Genomic DNA, 19,294 nt, shown 5'->3' with positions numbered 1-19,294 from the left:
GCTACATCGACCTGGCTGCCCTACATTCAGCCCTCTCACTTTCCACTTGCTTGGAGGCAGGAAGTTGACTTCTGCCAAATACCATCAAAGGAACCATAGAGTGCTTGGGATGGTTTTGTACAAACTGAAACCTTCCCCTGCAGCACCTCTAGGGGTGTGTTAGTTTCCTAGGGCTGCTGTAACAAAATATCACAAACTTCGTGGTTTAAAACAACAGAAATGTGTTCTCTCAGGGTTCTGGAGGCCACAAGCCTGAAATTAGTGTCACTGAGCCAAAATCAAGGTGTCAGCAGGCCCACGTGCCTTTCGGAGGTTCTGGGAGTATATGTGAGGGGGAGGGAGTCTGTTTCTTGCCTCTTCCAGCTTCTGGTAGCCGCTGGCATTCCTTGGCCTGTGGCTGTATCGCTCCAGTCTTCAAGGCCAGCACCTCCAAATTTCTCTTTATTCCGTCTTCACATGGCCTTCATTCTCCGTGTGTGTGTCAAATCTCCCTTTGTCTCCTCCTTACAAGGATTCATGTGACTGCACTGAGGGCCTTCTGAGTAATCCAGGATCACCTCCTCACATCAAGAGCCTTAACTGAATCACATCTGCAAAGACCCTTTTGCCAAATAAGGTCACATTGACAGGTTCCAGGGATTAAGACCTGATAGGTCTGGGGACATCATTCGGCCTGCTACTGTGGGATTTTCCAACCTCTTTCCCAGCATACTTTAACTTACTGCTGGGGCACACTTGATATTTCCTTTGAACTTGGGAAGAATGTATTTTCATTCATAAGGAAGACAGAAAGAGATGTTATTTCTCTCTGTGCGTTGAAAAATGGGCTAGAAAGTCCAGGTCAGACAGAAAATCTCTGGCTGACAAGTTCTTTCAACTGGAGGCTACATGGCATGAACCGCATGTACAGCTGCTATGAGTTAAATTACAAACTTGTCTGTCTTCCCTTTTTAATTTGGAAATACTTAGCCATATAATAGCAAGGATGCCCTTGCTGGAAGGAGTTGAGAAGCCGTCTGTTCTACCTTACCTCCTGCAGATCGAACCACATTCCAGCCATGAAATTCAACTTTTAAACCTGCCCAGAGGACGTACATACAAATGTTTTACTGTTGTGAAAACAATGGGGGGGCGTTGGGCAACAATAAGGGCATAAGGCCAGGAGCAGCACATACCTCCCAGGTGGTTGGTGGCATTCAAATAAAAGGATGAGGTTTGTGAGCACACATTTAACTGACAAGAGCGTCAGCTCCTTCAGACTCGCCCCTGTGAAATAAATGCCTATTATAGTTTTGGACCTGGCCCTGCCCTTGCCATGCGAATGCTAATGTCTTGTGCTTCCATTTCCCAATTTCACAGCAGACCTACATACTCACAAATTAAACTGCATCGCTCAGCGTTATCGGGCGCATTCTAGGATTTAGTCCAAAATGGCCCAAACTACTGCCGATTTCAGCAGAACTCCCTTTGGCCACCGCACGTTAATACGTTATAGAGATATTAGGACAGTGATTTGGGAGTGCAGACCAGGCAGGCAGCAAACACAGTTCCCTGCACAGAGGTCCGCCAGCAGACAGGAGTGACCCGGGGGGATGACACTGGCTGCTGCTGCTGCCGCCTTTCAGGTGGGGCCTGGGCGGACCTACCCTACCAGAAACACAAGAGGGGGTGTGTCGGCCAGTCTGTCTTCTCATAAAGAACCTTGAATGCCTAGAGTTTAAAAAATAAGAAATCAGTTGAAAGAAGTGAAATAAAGAAAGCCCTGAATAGGGCTGGTTTATGTCACTTTCTAAGCCAGTGAGGGGAACTAAAAAATGTACTAGAAGGCCCACCACTGAACCAGGTTGTCAAGGGTAGAGGAAATAGAAGGATGCTTGGCTTCCCAATATAATAAACACTGATACATTTGTAATCAAAATAATGCAACCACTTCAGAAGGGCTTTTTAATAAAAAGTTACAGCTTCATCCCTACCTCCTTGCCTACCTCCCAAAGGTAGCCTCTTTAGTCTTTTTAAATTATTTGGGGGATTAAATGCACAACTCTAAATTGTACCCTGATAAGATAGCCACAGAGTCCCATTAAGAAGGATTGATTTAATTCGCTTATACTCTGCACCCTACCCTTCCTTCTTCCTCTCATTTTTGATGGCTCTGTTATTTTTTATTATCTTATTGGTTACCTTTTTACTTTAAAGAATATACTTTTATTTCTTGAGACACAAATGATGAATTGCTTTCCCAATATCTATCTCCCCTTCTTTCTTACAAACAAACCCAGGTTTGTTGAAAGCAGCAATGTGCCATCTAAAAAAACTACACTTCCCAGTTTTCCTTGTGATAGGGACAGTCATGTCACTGTGTTCTGGCCACTGTGATATAAGCAGCTGTTGGATGGGGCTTCAGGAAAGCTCTTTATAAGGGGAATGACTCAGCAGGTTGGCCTCTTTTGCCCTTCCTCCCACTTCCTTCTTCTTACTTGGAACACAGGTATGATGGCTAGAGCTGTAGCAGCCATCTTGTGACCATGAGACCAGATGAGGCACATTCTAACAATGACAGAGAAATCTAGAGGGATCCTGGGATACTGGTGCTATCAGAGCTGCTGCACTATCCCTGAACCACCTACCTTCCAGCTTCATTTTATGGGAGAGAAGTTTATGCCCTGTCTTGTTTAAAGCACTACTTTCCCCTTATCTATTATTCACAATCAAATCTCTGTTTCTTATTCCTAAACTGTAATCAGTATCTAGACTCTCTGTGAGGTAAGAGGAAAATACTGGAACTTCTCTTCTTGGTCCCATTTTTCTTTCCCTAACCATTTCCCTTCTGGTGGCTGTATTCTTACATTACCAAGGGTGTTAACATTATCTCTCTGTAATGTATTCACAATTAAGCCTTCTGTGCCTTTCATTAAATTGACTCTAAAAGTTGAACACCATTAAATAGCATTTAAGTCATTTTGACTACATGAATGTTCACTCCAGGGTCAAGTAGCCCTGGACCACTCAAATGGAAATATCAGTCAAATGAATTTTCTTTTCTCATATTCCATCAGGGCTTAAAATTGTGTCACAATGTAATTTACATTATATTATTAGGTAGCTTTCTGTTTTATTCGGATTTTTTTTCTGGTTACAGTTGAGAGAGAAAGCTTCCACTGTAACCTCAGTGTACCTGGCCTCTCAGCATGCACCTTTTACTTAGAGGCCCATCTTTTCCTCTTCTGCTCTGGGCCGTGCTCTACAGCCCGCACAGCTCTCATCCTAGCTTCACCAGCCTCCTAGGTTGGATCCCTTTCTTCCTACTTTATTAGTTTTTCTTCCTCGTTTTGCTGGAACACACTCTCAATGAACTTAAGAAAGAGTGCCTCAGAGGTAAACTTTGAGTCCATTCATGTCTAAAAATGTATTTACTCGTCTTTATACTGAAATGAGAGTCTAGCTGGATAGAGAATTCCAGATTCAAAGTCATCTTCTCTCAGAAGTATGCAGCCATTGCTCATTATCTTTGGCATCTAATGTTGTAAAGGAGAGGTCAGATGCCAGGCTTATTTTCATTCCTTTGTCTACGAACTTTCTTATTCCCTGGAAATCCTTAGCATCTTTTCTTTATCCTTAGTGCTGCAATATTTCAGATCAAGTGTATTAGCAATTAGGTTGATTTTGGTTGCAAGTCCCAGGACACCAACTCAAAGCTGCTTAATGGTTAAAAATTTACTGGCTCACACAAACACATGAAAGGATGCTCAACATCACTAATCATTAGAGAAATGCAAATCAAAACTGCAATGAGGTATCACCTCACACCAGTCAGAATGGCCATCATCAAAAAATCTACAAGCAGTAAATGCTGGAGAGGGTGTGGAGAAAAGGGAACCCTCTTGCACTGTTGGTGGGAATGTAAATTGATACAGCCACTATGGAGAACAGTATGAAGGTTCCTTAAAGAACTAAAAATAGAACCACCATATGACCCAGCAGTCCCACTACTGGGCATATACCCTGAGAAAACCATAATTCAAAAAAAGTCATGTATGACAATGTTCATTGCAGCACTGTTTACAAAAACCAGGACATGGAAGCAACCTAAGTGTCCATCGACAGATGAATGGATAAAGAGGATGTGGCACATATATATAATGGAATATTACTCAGCCATAAAAAGAAACGAAATTGAGTTATTTGGAGTGAGGTGGATGGACCTAGAGACTGTCATACAGAGTGAAGTAAGTCAGAAAGACAGAAACAAATACCGTATGCTAACACATATGTATGGAATCTAAAAAAAAAAGAAAGAAAATGGTTCTGATGAACCTAGGGGCAGGACAAGAATAAAGACACAGATGTAGAGAATGACTTGAGGACACGGGGAGGGGTAAGGGTAAGCTGGGACGAAGTGAGAGAGTGGCATGGACATATATACACTACCGAATGTAAAATAGATAGCTAGTGGGAAGCAGCTGCATAGCACAGGGAGATCAGCTCAGTGCTTTGTGACCACCTAGAGGGGTGGAATAGGGAGAGTGGGAGGGAGATGCAAGAGGGAGGGGATATGGGGATATATGTATACATATAGCTGATTCACTTTGTTATACAGCAGAAACTAACACAACATTGTAAAGCAATTATACTACAATAAAGATGTTAAAAAAGAATGTACTGGCTCACATAATTGAGATGCCTAGTTAGGATTGACTTTAGGGGCAGTTCAATAAGGGCTCTGGCTCTATTTCTCTGTGATGCTCTTGGTTTAGACCTGGGTAGGTCTCAAAACAATCCTGATAGAACAGAAAACAAGGAAGCAAGGCAGAGGTTAATGAGCAACCAGTGCAGTCAGACCCTGGCATCAGAGAAGACTCACCAAAGGAGACCTTTTATTTTTAGATTTTAATTGGGGTAAAATACACATAATATAAAATTTATCATCTTAACCATTTCTAAGTATACAGTTCAATAGTGTTAAGTACAGTCACACCGTTGTACAACCATATCCCAAACTGTAACATCTTGCAAAACTGAAAGTACACAACTCCCCGTTCCCTCCTCCAACCAGCCCCTGGCAAACACCATTCTATCCCCCATCGCTATAAGTTTGACTGCTCTAGGTACCTCATGTAAATGGAATCATACAGCATTTGTCCTTTTCTGAAGCTTGTTTCAGTCAGCAGTGTCCTCAAGTTTCACACATACTGAAGCACGTTTTAGAAGTTCCTTTTCTGAAGGCCAAATAATAGTCCAGTGTATGTAAATACCACATATTGCTTATCTCTTTATCCATCAATGAACCCTTGGTTTGCTTCCACATTTTAGCTACTGTGAATATTACTGCTCTGGACCTGGGCGTACAAATATCCCTGTGAGACTTTGCCTCCAATACTTTTGGGTATATACCCAGAAGTGGAATGGATGAATCATATAGAAATTATATTTTTAATTTTTTGAGGAACCCCCATACTGTTTTCCACAGTAGCTGCACCGTTGTACATTCCTACCAATAGTGCACAAGGGTTCCAGTTTCTCCACATCCTAATCGACACTGGTTGCTTTCTGTATTTTTGATAGTAACCACGCAGATGGGTATGAGGTAGAATCTTATTGTGGTTTCGATTTGCATTCCCTAATGATTAGTGATGTTGAGCATCTTTTCATGAGCTTGTTGGCCATTTGTATATCTTTGGAGAAATGTATATTCAAGTCCTTTTTTAATTGGGTTATTTGTTTCTGTCGTCGTTAAGGAGACCTTTTATGTTGCCCTAATATATGCTGAGTGCTAGGGGAGCAAAGTTAAATAGGTACAAATGGGTAGAAAGGGCATTCTAGGCAGAGGGGCCAGCAGGAGCAAAGGCACAGATGACGGTGCGGATGTGTTGAGGCTTCCTCAAGTCACCAGGCTGTGTTGGGCCAAAGGCACAGACAGGCAGGCAGCTGGCACTGAAGCAGGAAAGACGCAGCTGTCCCCGCCTGTGGAGAGGTGGAGCGAGGTGCATGTCCTCCCAGCGAGCCATCGAAGATGTGAAGACGATCCCACCAGATACAGAGCTGCCCTCAGAGAGGTCCCTGCGGGGACATGGGGACAGTGAATGCAGTTGAGACGCGTCTGTTAAGAGGCTCAGGAGGCAGTTTCCCCCGAGATTAGGTTCTGAGGGCCCAGCGTCAACCAAAAATCATGTTTGTTCAAAATAGTCCCTGGAAAATTCCCACTACAGTGGCCACATTGGGGTCTAACATACAACCCCTCCCTGGGTCCCACACAGCAGGATGCCCTCAAGCACAGGCGCAGTGCCTCTCTCCAGCTTGCAACCCAGAGGGAGTGGCTGCTTTGACTTTAGGGACCGTGTCATGCAGAAGGTCCCTGTCTTTTCACGCTGGGGTCGCACTTGGCCTGTAGAATTGCACACACTGTGAGGCACAGCCAGAACCAAGGCCTCCTGAGGTATATCTGTTTGGATGCTTCGAGCCACAAGTAACCGTATACCTGACCGGCAGTAGCTGTAGCAGTAAAGGTATTTTAGCAGCTCAGTAATAAAATCTAGAGAGAGGCAGTACTAGGTTAAATCAGTGACTTGATGAGACCACATCTCTGGGTGGTCCTTCACCTCTGCAGCTCTCTAGGGCTTCCCTTTGTGGTGACAGGGGACCGTGGCAATCCCGGTGGCACATCTTACACCACAGTGTCCAGGGCGGGGTGGGGGGCAGAGAAAGGGCCTCCCCGTCGCTGCTCTTTCAGCGGGTAGGAACGTCTTTCCCAGAGGCCTCCAGGCTCCTCCTGTTAAATATCATTAGCTGGGACTGAGTCACGTGCCCACACCCAACCAATCACAGCAAAGGGGACAGACTGCCATGGCGGACGTCGTGCCGTGGTTCCTGTCTGGATCTGTGCCCCTTGTCCCTGAACAAAACCGGGCTTGATAACAAGGAGAAGAGGACCAGCAGAACCTCTGCCACATCACACTCCCTCTGGAACATCTGCTCATGGACGACAGTGAGCTTAAGTCATTTCATTTTGGCTACCTTTTCTCTTACACTTAAGTTATTATTTTGTTGATCTAGCGAGGCCAGCACATGCAGGAGAATTCACAAGAGCCAGAGGCTGGTGGATGAAGCTTCCCTGTCTTAATTTTGGAGCTGATACCTCCAGATGTCTATGTCTGGCTTTACCCCAGTCTCTGGGCATAAGGTGCTCTGTAATTCTTATGGCCTGACTGGATTCTAGCGCTACCCGTTGACCTTGAGGCCCCGGGATCTGCCTGTTCCCCGGGAGCCAGGATCCTCCTTGCCTGGGCCTCTGGGCAGCCTCTCTGCTCCAACTCCCAGGAACCCTGTGCTCGTGCGTGCGCACTCATGGGTTACCATGTATCACCATGTCCTGTAAGAAATGCCAGCAGCCAATGGCTACCAGATAAATACATTTGGTTCTTCAGCAATCATAGGAGCAAATTAACGTCTTTGCTGGCTTTTTAATTCATGCATAGGAAGGAAAGTCACCAATTCCTGACTTCGTGGGAGGGAACCTGGTGCAGGTCAGCTGGAGTGTTGTGTATGACCTACTGGTAGATACGTGGGGCCTCTTTGATTCTCCCAGCCCAGACCCAAATCGGCTGGAACACTGGCTTCATTAAATCCTTGATTTTGTGCATGTGGAGCTTATGCCGTGAGATACAAGGTGGCCTCGTTTGGCCTGCTCTGGCAGGAACAGGTTGAATCTGTCATGGACAGTGGTGTCTTTACACAGGGGTGGCACACATGAATCCTGCTTCCTAACTTTGTAATGGAAGGCTTCCTCCTCTTCTCAAAGCCATGTAGGAGATGTAGTCCTTATGTGTCTCTTTTGTTCATGTTCACGGCACCCCCGTGGATGGATGTTGGGATATCCTCATCTTAAAGAGAATTGGAGGGCTTGTTCAAAGTCATAAAGCTTGGGACAAAAAGCCGAGCATTTTCCATTCCAGGTGCAAGCGCAGGCAGCCTCAGTTCAAGGCCAGGAGAAGTGCCCCATGGGCTTCACCGTTTGAGTGTCCTTGTACGCATGAGCTTCGGTGGGGACGTGGGCAGGGCCTGAGCTGCCTGTCCTGCTAATGGCTTCTGAAGCAGTAACTGAGGGAAGAAACAGGATAAGCTTTGTCTGTTAAAGACTCATAGAGACTGCAGTCGTTCCTGTGAACTGCCCACCATTCAGGCCTCATCTCTGGCCAGCACAAAAGTGATTATGCATAACATTAAATATACGTTGGATGAACTTGGTTAAAATTTTTAATTAATGACCGCCCCAGACCTGGCTCAGGTTTGATCTGACTTCATAGATCACTGCACAGATTTGCGGTTCTCTGCTCATGACCATCTCATTCTGCTTATAACTCAATAAAGAAGGGAAGATGGGCTGCTTGGCTTATAATTTCTGGAGGAAATTATATCACATGAGATGGGAAAGGATTGCTCTGGACCTGGTTATGTTGTGCCCCGTGAAATTCTCAAGTGAACACCTATCTTTTAGCAGTAGGGCTTGCCCGCATCTCCCCGGCTGTGGTTCACTGGGCGTCCACTGGCCTGGCCTGCCTTCATGGAGGGCCCAGCCAGCTCAGCATCTTTATAGGTATTTCAGGAGCTCCCTCTCATCATCCTGATGCCTGGGGGAACTTGACAGCAGTGGCAACTTGTTTTCTTTTTTAGTGAATGAATGAACAAGCAAGGTAAACAAAGTTGCCTTCTTTGTTAGAATGTTTACATTTGATTTTAAGGCTGGTCCTAAAGTTCAAGGCAAGGGGACTTGGGATAGAATAGAAAGCAGTGTGATGGAGCAGACACAGGGAGGGGTTGGAAGGTAAGTGATGAAGCTGGTGAAACAGGTCATGACTAGGTTATAAGGGCCTATGGATGGAGTTTCAACATTATCCAGAATGTGGGTGGTCGGCAGGGGATTAAGCATGTTACAAGATCCCTTGGGCAACTGAGCCGAAGATGGATCAGAGGTGAGACTGGAGGCAGGAGACCAGGTTAAGAGTGCACTCAGGTCCAACTGAGAAATAATGAGCCCCAATCCAAGGCAGCGACCGTGGAATTTGAGAGAGGGCTGGATCATAACGATGTTACAGAGGTAGAACTGACAGGCTGTCAAGACCAGGGAGGGGGAAGAGCCCACTGCCGGTTCTGTGGTTTGGGCACTAGAAGGGCCCTGGTTCCATCCCCTGCTATCATCATGAACAGTTCTGCATTTTGCTGACAAATAGGGAAGCCCCTAGGGCTGTAGAGGGTGTGGGACTGCTTTCCCAACACTAACTGTGGCTCATCGCCCCCTGCTGGACTGGAGCGGGACCCTGGGCATGCACCCTGGACAAGGCATGGACAGAGACACAGAGAGGATAGAGTCGTCAAATGATGCCTTTGAGGGGCAATCAGGAATCAGGATCCTGGATGGGGCCCAGCCAAGGCAGCAGACACGATTCATGGGGTGAGAACAATATTCGAGTCTGGAAGGGAGCTGACACCCCAGATGGAGGGACAGAAGTCTGCCTGGGGTAAAATAAAGCAAACTGGAGACTAGGAAGAATTGGTTGTTGGAAGCACGGGGGAGGGTGGACAAAGCTGGGGCTCTGCTATTCTGGTTTGAGGGATGTTTCCTCCTCAGTTGCTTCTTCCTGCTTCAGCCTAGACCATGCCCTGAAGTGCCCGGTGCTCCCTGGCTCTCATTTCGATCTACTTTTCACTTGTACCTTGTCCCCCAATGAATGAGGTGAATATTCCTTATTTGCCTTCCACTCTGCATTAGAACCCCTGGGATCCCTGCCCTTAGGGATTTGCAGCCTGCTAGGCTAGAAAAGTGCGGGGACTCAACCATATAGACAGAGTGTCACCTTGAAGAGGTCGGAGGACGGATCACTGACTTCCACGTGGGCTACCAGGAGGAGCTCTGTGGGAGGGTTGGTCCGGAAGAGATTCTAGCTCTAGGAAGTGGCAATAAACAGAGATCCCAGAAGCAGAAAGACTCAGAAGGCACGTCAGAGCATGGCAGGTGGTCCCAGCTTGGTGAGGAGATGGAGAACACATAGGGAACAGAGAGGGCAGTCGGGGGACAATTAGGAGAGGTAAAATGAGGCCAGAATCTCCAAAGTTCCGACGCCAGATGAAGGACATGACCTAGCACTTAAATGCCAATGGAGAACACATTACCGAAGACTTTATCACGGGCGTGGCATAAAGGCCCAGGTTTTATACAGTGCTTGGTGCATAGTAGACACTCAATAGTTTGTCACATTCGTCTGAGTGATTGAACCCAAACTTTAGAACTAGTTAATCTGCTCAGCATATTGAGAAGAGATTGGATTGAGGCCAAATTGGTGGTGGGGAGGTGATTCCAGAGTGTCTCTTACCTTACCAAGTGTGGACGCCCACACTGGGGGCAGGGGTGAGACTGTCCAGTCCACATCAACTGCCCCTCTCTGGGAACAGCATTGTACACTGGTGTGAGCCCCAGTGACCATGTCTGTACCACAGGATCCCATCCAGGCTGGGACCGTGACACTGCCCTGGCCCCTGTCCACCCTGAGATCTCATGTTCAGCTCTTCCTTTATTCTGTGTGATGGCCTGGTGGCCTTCTGATCATTCCATGCTCCTTCACTGCTTTGCCTTTGGTGGGGAGGGGAACCAAGATAACCAGAGCTTCCTTCTCTTGTTTGCATTTTCCCTAATTGATACAAGAAAGTAATGACATCCTATAGTAGGGCAGGTCTCGGTCGTGATGGAAGGTGACCTTATGCAGAGAACATTGGACACACTTGGAGGCTAATTGTATTGAGGGGACATGAGGAAGGGTGGGGAGGTGTCATAGCTAACTGGCAGGTTTTGATCGTGGGTGACTGGAAACACAGATAAGAGGTACGGGCAGCCAGAAGCAGGTATGGGAGGTGATGAATTCTGTTTTGGACACACGGAAAAGTTAGAGTTCTGGAGAGCCTCTTATGGGCCAGGCACTATTCTGAGTACCCTACATGGTCAACAGCAATTATCTTCATGACAATCTGAGGAGGTAGGTGTAATTATCTCCATTTTCCCTATGGGTCACTGAGGCTCAGAGTGGTTAATTAGCTGATAACTGCAGGGCTATTCACCAAATATTTCTGGCTCTCTAACTTTGGGACACAGAGTCAGATTGCATTTTCTAACTTGTTGAACTTGGGTGCTGTTGTTGGAAGTGACATGTGCCCATTTGAGGCCAAGTGACCTTCCAGAGCCTTCTTTTTCTCTGCTACAGTGATTGACTATATTCCAGGTAGTGACTCCTCCATTGACTTGAGTCCTGGATTGAGGGACAAAGATGAGGCAGAGCAGAGCCCCCAGTAGGCATGGACTGGGCATGTATAGGAACATGAAATAAACCTTCATTGTTTTAAGCTACTGAGGTTTGGGGGTTGTTTGTTAATGTGCCTCACCTGGCCTCTGCTGACTGATACACTCAAGGTCATGCCGTTAGGAAGTGCTTGTTGGTTTTGAATCCAAGTCTGTCTGGCTTGCTATCAGGCCAGTGCGTGGCCACCCATGGACCTCTAGGGGCCCATAAGCAAGATCAGGACTAGGACAATAGATTTGGGTGTCATCTCTACACATGGGTTAGGGAGTGGAGAGGAAGAGATAGGGTGTTAGTCTGTGAACTTTGGCATGAGGCTTATCTCTCTCCCTCATGTTCTTTCTATCCCCAGGGTTTGTGGTCGGCTCCACATGCCTGCTAAGTAGGACATCACTGCTGCCTGCCGGGTCTGGTGGTTCAGAGACGTTGGCTTGAGTTTGTCAACAGCTGCACACTCATAACATTGCTAAAAACTTCACAAACTCTGAAGCCTGGAAATAGCCCAAGTGGTTTGAGGTTTTGCTCACTTGTAAATGTTTGAGTATTGTGTCCACAAATTGCAAACTGAGTAACTCAATTTTGAGGCACAGCTGTTATTTGGAAAAGACCCATCTAGGAATGCAAACTCCTTGCAAAATGATTGTGCTTCATTTTTGTCAAGTATCAGAAAACCATTAAACTGCCAAGCCATATGGCAAATGCCCACTCGAAGCAGAGTGTGACAGCACACCATAATGAATCTGTCTTGGGGGTAAGGAGATACGACAGAGTCTGGCTTTTGTGATCTACAGAAAAGCCAATTCATTGCTGCACATTTCAGCCTTCTAGAGTCCTGAGTAAGGACTTTTCCTCCCATGAAAAATTCATAGAAAAAATTAAGTGATGGGGCTTCCCTCGTGGCACAGTGGTTGAGAGTCCGCCTGCCGATGCAGGGGACGCAGTTTCGTGCCCCGGTCCGGGAAGATCCCACATGCCGCGGAGCGGCTGGGACCGTGAGCCATGGCCGCTGAGCCTGCGTGTCCGGAGCCTGTGCTCCACAACGGGAGAGGCCACAACAGTGAGAGGCCCGCATACCGCAAAAAAAAAAAAAATTAAGTGATGGTAGAATTTTTTTTTCTTAGATGTATTTTCCCTTTCAAACAATATCTATTTGAGTTTCTGGATATAAAATAGGTTTAACTGGGGCAATAGGAACTTCTAAAAGTTTATACACTTTTCATTCCTTTATATCCAAATTCCATAAACATTCATTAGGTATCAGTATATCAGTTTGAATTAGGTTTAGCTGCATATAACAGAAAATAGAAAATAATAGTGGCTTAGGAGGTTATTTCTCTCCCCAGTAAAAAAAATACCTGGAGGTCGGCAGTCCAGGTCCTCAGGGTCCTGACCTTCTCTTGGCTTATTCTCTGCCAGACCTAGAGTTGATCCTCAGGGTCCAATCTAGCTGCCATACCCCAGCCATCACATTCTAGACAGGAGGAAGGGAGAAGAGGAGAAAGGCATGCCTTTCCCTTTTAAAAAGAGTTCCTGGAAGTCCCACGCAACACTTCTATTCGTATAGATCACTGGCCAGGCCTTAGTCACATGGCCTCACTGGGAATGTAGCATCATGCCCAGCCAGGAGAGTGGATGCTGGGAGCTCACCAGCAGACTCTGCCCCAGCTGGTGTCCTCGATATCCGTTCTTCCTGAAAGATTGGGAGGGAGAGGCCAGATTTCATTTATCCCTGTACCTCCAAGGCACTAGCACCATAGCTGGCATGTTCATCTGCTACTCTGCACTCCTCATCGCAGACCCCAGGCACCTCTTCTCACCTTCTGCCTCCTCTTAGATCTTCTTTGTTTAAAGTTGGCAAGTTGGTTGCGATTTGGGGCACGTTTCTTCTTCATTTTCAGATGTTTTTCCTACCTGAATGACATTCAACTATTCATTCCTCTGTTTCTCAGTATCAACTCTCAACTCGATTCCAGGGATAAGTGATGCTTTGAGTTGATTGTTATGGTTGGAGCTAGACAGAAACCACAGCAGTGGTATGTGGGAGTGGCCTTTTTGGGGAGCATTCTTCTCTGGTGACAACTCAAGCTGGTCTGACGGAGCCGCCTGTCGGGCGGGGGATGCTGACGTGTTCCTAAAGCCTGCCAGGTTTTGATCAGTGGGTGACTACAAAATGGTAGGCTCTTTTTCAAACAAGGTGAATAGGTATATGGAAGCAGATGTGGGGATAATGACTTCCGTTTTCAGTATAATGAAAGAGGAAGGAGCTAATATTTCTGGAGAACCCCCTATGGGCCAGGTACTGTGCTAACCCTCAAGACAGCCCCAGAAGGTATGTGTAATTATCTCCATCTTCCATGTGACTGAGGCTCGGAGAAGTTGATGAGACTCTTTACCAGAACGCAAGCACCAACCCTTCCCTTCCAGGCGTGTTGAAAGAATCAGCGCCAATGTGTATAAGGTTTTCTGCCCAATGCCTAGCCTGTCACTCAATAAACCCAGTAGCTGTTACTCAGTTCCTCCCTCCTATGAGAGTCGAAATCAGTGCCAGCTCCTGAGTGTGGGATTGCAAGAGAGCTCGTTCCATTCCTTGGGCTCCTCCAAATCTTTTGAAAGTTCTCAAAACTGAAGATCCAGGCTGCCTGCTTTCCTGTGACTCTCATAATTAGGACGAGCGTTTAATTGGCATGTTTGTTTCCTCCAAGGGGTGGCTGGCAGAGGATCCTCACACGACGGAGCAGGCTGGCTCCGCTTTTGTTCTTAGCAGCACTGTGTGCCCATAGCAACAGCGAGTGAATCCGGCAAAGTTGAAAAGAAAAAGTGCCCGGAGTTTACTTGAAGGTTGATTGCCCTGGAAAAGTTGATACTCTTGCGCAGATGGAAATGATCTCCCCGGGTCCTGAAAAATGTGCTCGTCAACCCCACAAATCCAAACCGTGCCTCTTGTTTTCTTTAAGACGAGGAGTCCGGTCAAGAGGTCTGTGTAATGAAAGATGTTTGTAGAATCCATTTCCATTCTGCCCAAGTCCATCTGCTTTATGTCTATAATAAACGGATGTTTTCGGCCACTTTCCCGGGCCAGGTCCCGTTAGAGGCACTCACCACAGGGAAAGGTAAACCGCCTCCCAGTTGATGAGCATTAGCGCGTTACGTCCGCAGTGGTGGCACTTAACCTTCCCGGCTTGCCTTTCCTTTCTGTGTCTCTGCAACGGCCTGTGACAAGTGGGCCAAGGGGCACACACTTAGTTAGAGTTTAGTACGCGTGGGGCACTGGCCAGCATCACATTACCCGCTGACTGAGGAGAAGTGTAGGCAGCAGGAAAGGCCATCCTCTGGGAAGCTGGGGACTGCCTGACCTTTGCCAGGCAGACGGGTCCCGGGGGTAGCCATCCTGGGGCTCGCTTCCTGACACACCATCCTGGGAGCACTTGAGAGCTCTTAAAATCCTTCAGAGGTTCCTCATTGCCTATGGGATGAAATCTAGACTCCCCCTTGGGGGACTGCGTGATCCTTGCACCCTCTGCACCCCTGTCTTGGGCCACCCACTCATCAGCGTGCACCACACACAGCCACATCTATGTGCTGTTAGTCCATCGCCCACCTTCAGTGGTGGTTTCTGAACCTTCGCAATGCTGGTCCCTGTGCCCGACACACCTTTCCATATCCTCCTTATCGGCTCAATCCCTGTGCCCTTCCTGCCCCAGGCTGAAGGCCACTTCAGAGCGCCTGCCCCGAATAGGTGAGTGTATGAGTTCCTTATGGCTGCTGTAACAAATCGCTACAAAGTATTGGCTTAAAACAACACAGTTTTATTTTCTTATGATTCTGGAGGTCAGGAGTCTGAAATCAAGGTGTCAACAGGGCTGCCGTCCTTCTGGAGGCTCTAGGGGAGAATCTGTTTCCTTGCTGATTCCTCTCGCCCTGCTGGGTCCTGGCCCTCCCTCCATCTTCAAAGCCAGCAGCAGAGCATCTTCCTGCCTTCTGATCGCTGCTTTGGCCCTTATGTCTTCCTTTTTGTGACCCTCCTGCTCCCTTTTATTAGTACCCTAATCATGTTAAAATTGGCCCACCCGGATAATCCAGGATAACCTCTGCATTTCTGATCCTTAATTTAATCGTGCCTTCAAAGTCCCTTCACCTGGCAAAGCCACAGCTGATGACCTCCAGGGTGGAGGAATGACCTTGGTGTCAGCGTGCAGGAGGCTGGTATATCCCTATTGATGGGCTCCTGGCATCGAAGATGACACAACAAGGCAGGAATATGTTGTTTGCTTTCAGTCTGAGTTGGGTGGAGTGGGGTCTTGGGGAGGGGCCTTAGGTGCCCCTGGGAAGCTGGAAAGGTCAGCTTATATCCATGGAAGGCCCAATCCATTGACTACTTGGGACAGAAACAAAGAGAGGAGGTCGCCATCTGAAAAGGAGGATGCTTGGTCAGGGAGAGTCCCTCATTCTCTCGTTTGTGCCACATTCCTGAGTACCTGTGTGCCAGGCCCCCTGCAGGAGTTGAGGGGCCTAGATGAACAAGAAACCTCCCTGGAGGAGTTCACCTTCTACTTGGGGAAGAGAGACGCGGAAACAAGGCAGTGACAGGTCTGTGGTCCGTGAAAGAAGAAAGTGATAAAGTAACAGGTACAGTTAGCGTGGTGGGGGTGTGAGGAGGCATGGGCCTCCAAGGAGAACACCTTGAAGGCAGGAGCGAGGAGGGCGTTCGTTTCAGGTGGTCAGAAGAGCATTGGCACCAGCAGGAGAAAGGAGCTGCGTGTTGTATTTGAGGAGCTGGATGAAATGCTATCGGGATGACTGTGAAGTGGGAGGCGGTAAACTGGAGAGGGGGCGGGATCCGGATGTGGGATCTGTTTGCCTTGCCTCCAGTTTAATGATAAATTCCAAGAAGACCGTATGCCACCTTCTCAACTTGTTAAATCCCTCAGCTGCAATTGCTGTGCACTCGGTGGACCTCTATTAAATGCTTATTGGTGAGAAGCCTTTCCCAGTAGCAAAAGTCCCCCACACTTGCTTCATCTCGCCAGATACTATGACATGATAGGGCAGATGAGTCACTTTTATGGCATGCATCCGACCTTCGAGACGCACTCAAATTGGAGCCTGGTGTATTCTCTGCTGAACCCCTGGAGGGAGTCCATTTCAGCCCTATCATTGTATTTCTCTGGGTTTGGGCTTGGGAGGGTGTTTGGTTGAAGCACGTTGGCGTAAACAGACGACACAGGTGCACTGACATCGTTCCTGAGCCTGGGAATGTGCACCCACTGCGACCTCCAGCCTGAGGTGCGGCTCAGACAGAGTCAGTCGCTGTCAGAGCGGCGTGGCTCAGTGTGACCACGCAAGGAAAGAAAAGACAGACACACGCTTCCTATATATCATTTGTTCTCCTTCCCATCGTCGCACTGCATCGCATTGATGCCACCATTCAAACTAATGTTCTAATTTACAGTTTTGGGGAACTTTGGAGAAAATGGATCAAAACCCCAGGTTACCTGAGATGCTGCAGTTACATGTTTTAAGGGCTCTAAAAAAAATACTATTTTGTCAGAACGAAGTAGAATTTTGAAAGGCTTCCTAACAGTTGTAGAAAACGGCCAGCCTCTTCGGATACACTCATTTCAAGGCTGCTCTTGTGACTAGCTCAGCACACTCTGAGAATACTATCTCATTAAAGATCCGCCCTCCAGGGCCAGCAGCGGCCACGCGGGCTGCTTTCTTCTCACGCAGCAGGGGCTGTCCCTGCTGCCTCAAAGGAAGTGGGAAGAAACCACGGCCCACCTATGTTGAGAGTTTTTTATCCTCACACCACCATAGCTCAGAACACTGCCAGAACAACTTCTCTATGTACCCAAGGAGGTGCTTAAGCCTTCCCAGTACCAGGAGGCAGGTCCACTCCCAGCTGGCCGCTGCCCTTTCAGTCTCCACCCAGCCCTCCTCTGGGCCCACCCTCTTGTCTCCTTACCCTGTAGCTTTCAGCACCTGGGTGAGGTTAGAGTAAAGCAGAAAACAGCCTGGGCTCCAGGGCAGGTTGGCTGATAGGGGCTCTCCTGCCACTGAGGCACTGCCTCCTGGAATGTTCATGAATAGCTTCACTGGAGTTAGGCCTTGGTTTGACTCCTAGTTCTACCTCTTACTGGCTGTGTGACCTAGGGCAAATGATAGTCCCTCTCTGAGCCTCAGTTTCCTCATATGCAAGATGAGGATAATATTACTTACACTTATAAGGTTGTTGTGAGGATAAATGAACTATGTATGGAGAGTGTCTGGGCCTGGCCCTCTCAAAAAATGCTTGGGCCCCAGATAAAGACAGTGAGTGACATCAGAAAAGACCTGTAGATTAGATTATAGTCCTGTAGCAATGTTAATTTTCTGATTTTAATCGTTGTTCTGCAGTTATATAAGAAAATGTCTTTGCTCTTAGAAAACACATACTGAGGTATTTAAAGAGGTATTATGTCTACAACTTATTCTCAAACATTTCAGAAAAAAATTATAGGTAATTACAGATATGTGTGTGTATACGGAGAGGGAGAATGAATGTAGCAAGTGTGGTAAAATGTTAACCTTTGGGGACTCTGTGTAAAGGGTATATAGGAATTCTTTGTACAAATTTTGCAACTTTTTTTGTAAGTCTGAAATTATTTTAAAGTAAGTTTTTAAAAAGTTCCGCTCTGCTCTGAGGCCTGTGACTTTATGTGGACTCTCAGAGATGACATTTTGGGCATCTGACATATGCCTTTGGACCAAGGGGATCCATCAGAGCACAGGGAGGATGTAGAGGTTATGGGCAAAACATGGTCTTTGGGTCAGGCTGCCTGGGTTCCAGTCCTGGCCTTGCAGCTTCTAAGGTCCCTGAGCTGTATAAGTAACTACTCAGGGTTGAGTTGAAAGCATTTGGTAAGATAAGAGCTGTACCTTGGTGCGGTGCTTGGCACAGTTCCTGGCCCATGGTGAACCTCCCGTAGATGTTGTTACTGTTGTTCTCGCCTCCTCAGTCATCTTACAAGTGAGAAGTCATGGCCTGTGTGTGGCTTAGAGATGCTGATCTGGACACTTGTCTTGGTGCCAACTCCCTGACGTGAGTTTTTGTCCCAATGAAGGCAGGGTGGCTGCTGCAGCGAGTGTGAATGTGCCTGACAAGATGAAGAGCCGAATCCCCGTGGTGCTCCTGGCCTGCGGCTCCTTCAACCCCATCACCAACATGCACCTGCGCTTGTTTGAGGTGGCCAGAGACCACCTTCACCAAACAGGTCAGTCCCGGGGCCCAGGTCCAATGGAAGAACTGGTGGGTTGGGCCTCTTGGGGCTTTGCTGGCTGCTGTCATCCTCCCCATTATTAAAACTGTTCAATTGATTCATGCACAGCATAACTGGGGACATACATTTCCTCCATCATATTCAGAGGGCAAACACCCCTCAGCCGTGTGACATGTGTACACGTCATATCCCTGGCCATAGAGTTGAAATGCTTCTCAGGATCCACTACCTCCCTGTCCACTTCACATTGACCGTTAATGCTAAAAAGACAACTGGGCACGTTATAGAACCTGTGTCTCAATCAGGGCGTCCTTCCTGGGGCTCCAGGAAGCATTACCCACACAGCCAGATGAATAGGTAGCATGTACCTTTGAGAACTCCTGCTACTCTTCAGTGGGTAAACAAACGTTCTGTAATGGGGATTCTGACACGTTCTCCTTTGAAAGAATAGATCTTAGACAATTACAAATTAACAGACTTGTATATAGGGCATTTCTAATACAGATGGCATGGCTTTGCCAGAAATATTTAATCAGCTGGAAATATTTAATCTGGAAATGTTCCATCTCCTTGACTTTCCATTTCATTATTAAGAGAGTAAAGTGGCATTTGTAATCTGCATGATTATTTCTAAAGAATATAAGTCATTTATTTGTCGATGTCAGATACATATGAAAGTTTTATTCATTACGTATTTAT

The 19,294-nt window shown here is 47.1% G+C and overlaps 1 protein-coding gene across 2 annotated transcripts in view; it reads left to right on the top strand.

Annotated features, from left to right (window-relative positions):
* The window catches only part of NMNAT3 (nicotinamide nucleotide adenylyltransferase 3), a 116,038-nt gene that overhangs the window by 31,176 nt on the left and 65,568 nt on the right, over positions 1-19,294 (top strand). For both annotated transcript variants that reach the window (XM_060011337.1, XM_060011338.1), the window contains exon 2: positions 18,440-18,589. In XM_060011337.1, the coding sequence (XP_059867320.1) occupies positions 18,481-18,589 (109 nt within the window). In that variant the 5' untranslated portion in view covers positions 18,440-18,480. The remainder of the gene's footprint in view (positions 1-18,439; positions 18,590-19,294) is intronic.

This window comes from Delphinus delphis, chromosome 4 (genome assembly GCF_949987515.2).
Source record: "Delphinus delphis chromosome 4, mDelDel1.2, whole genome shotgun sequence".
Lineage (NCBI taxonomy): Eukaryota > Metazoa > Chordata > Mammalia > Artiodactyla > Delphinidae > Delphinus > Delphinus delphis.
The sequence above is the reverse complement of the archived record's forward strand: the minus strand, read 5'-3'. Positions and strand labels throughout refer to the sequence as shown.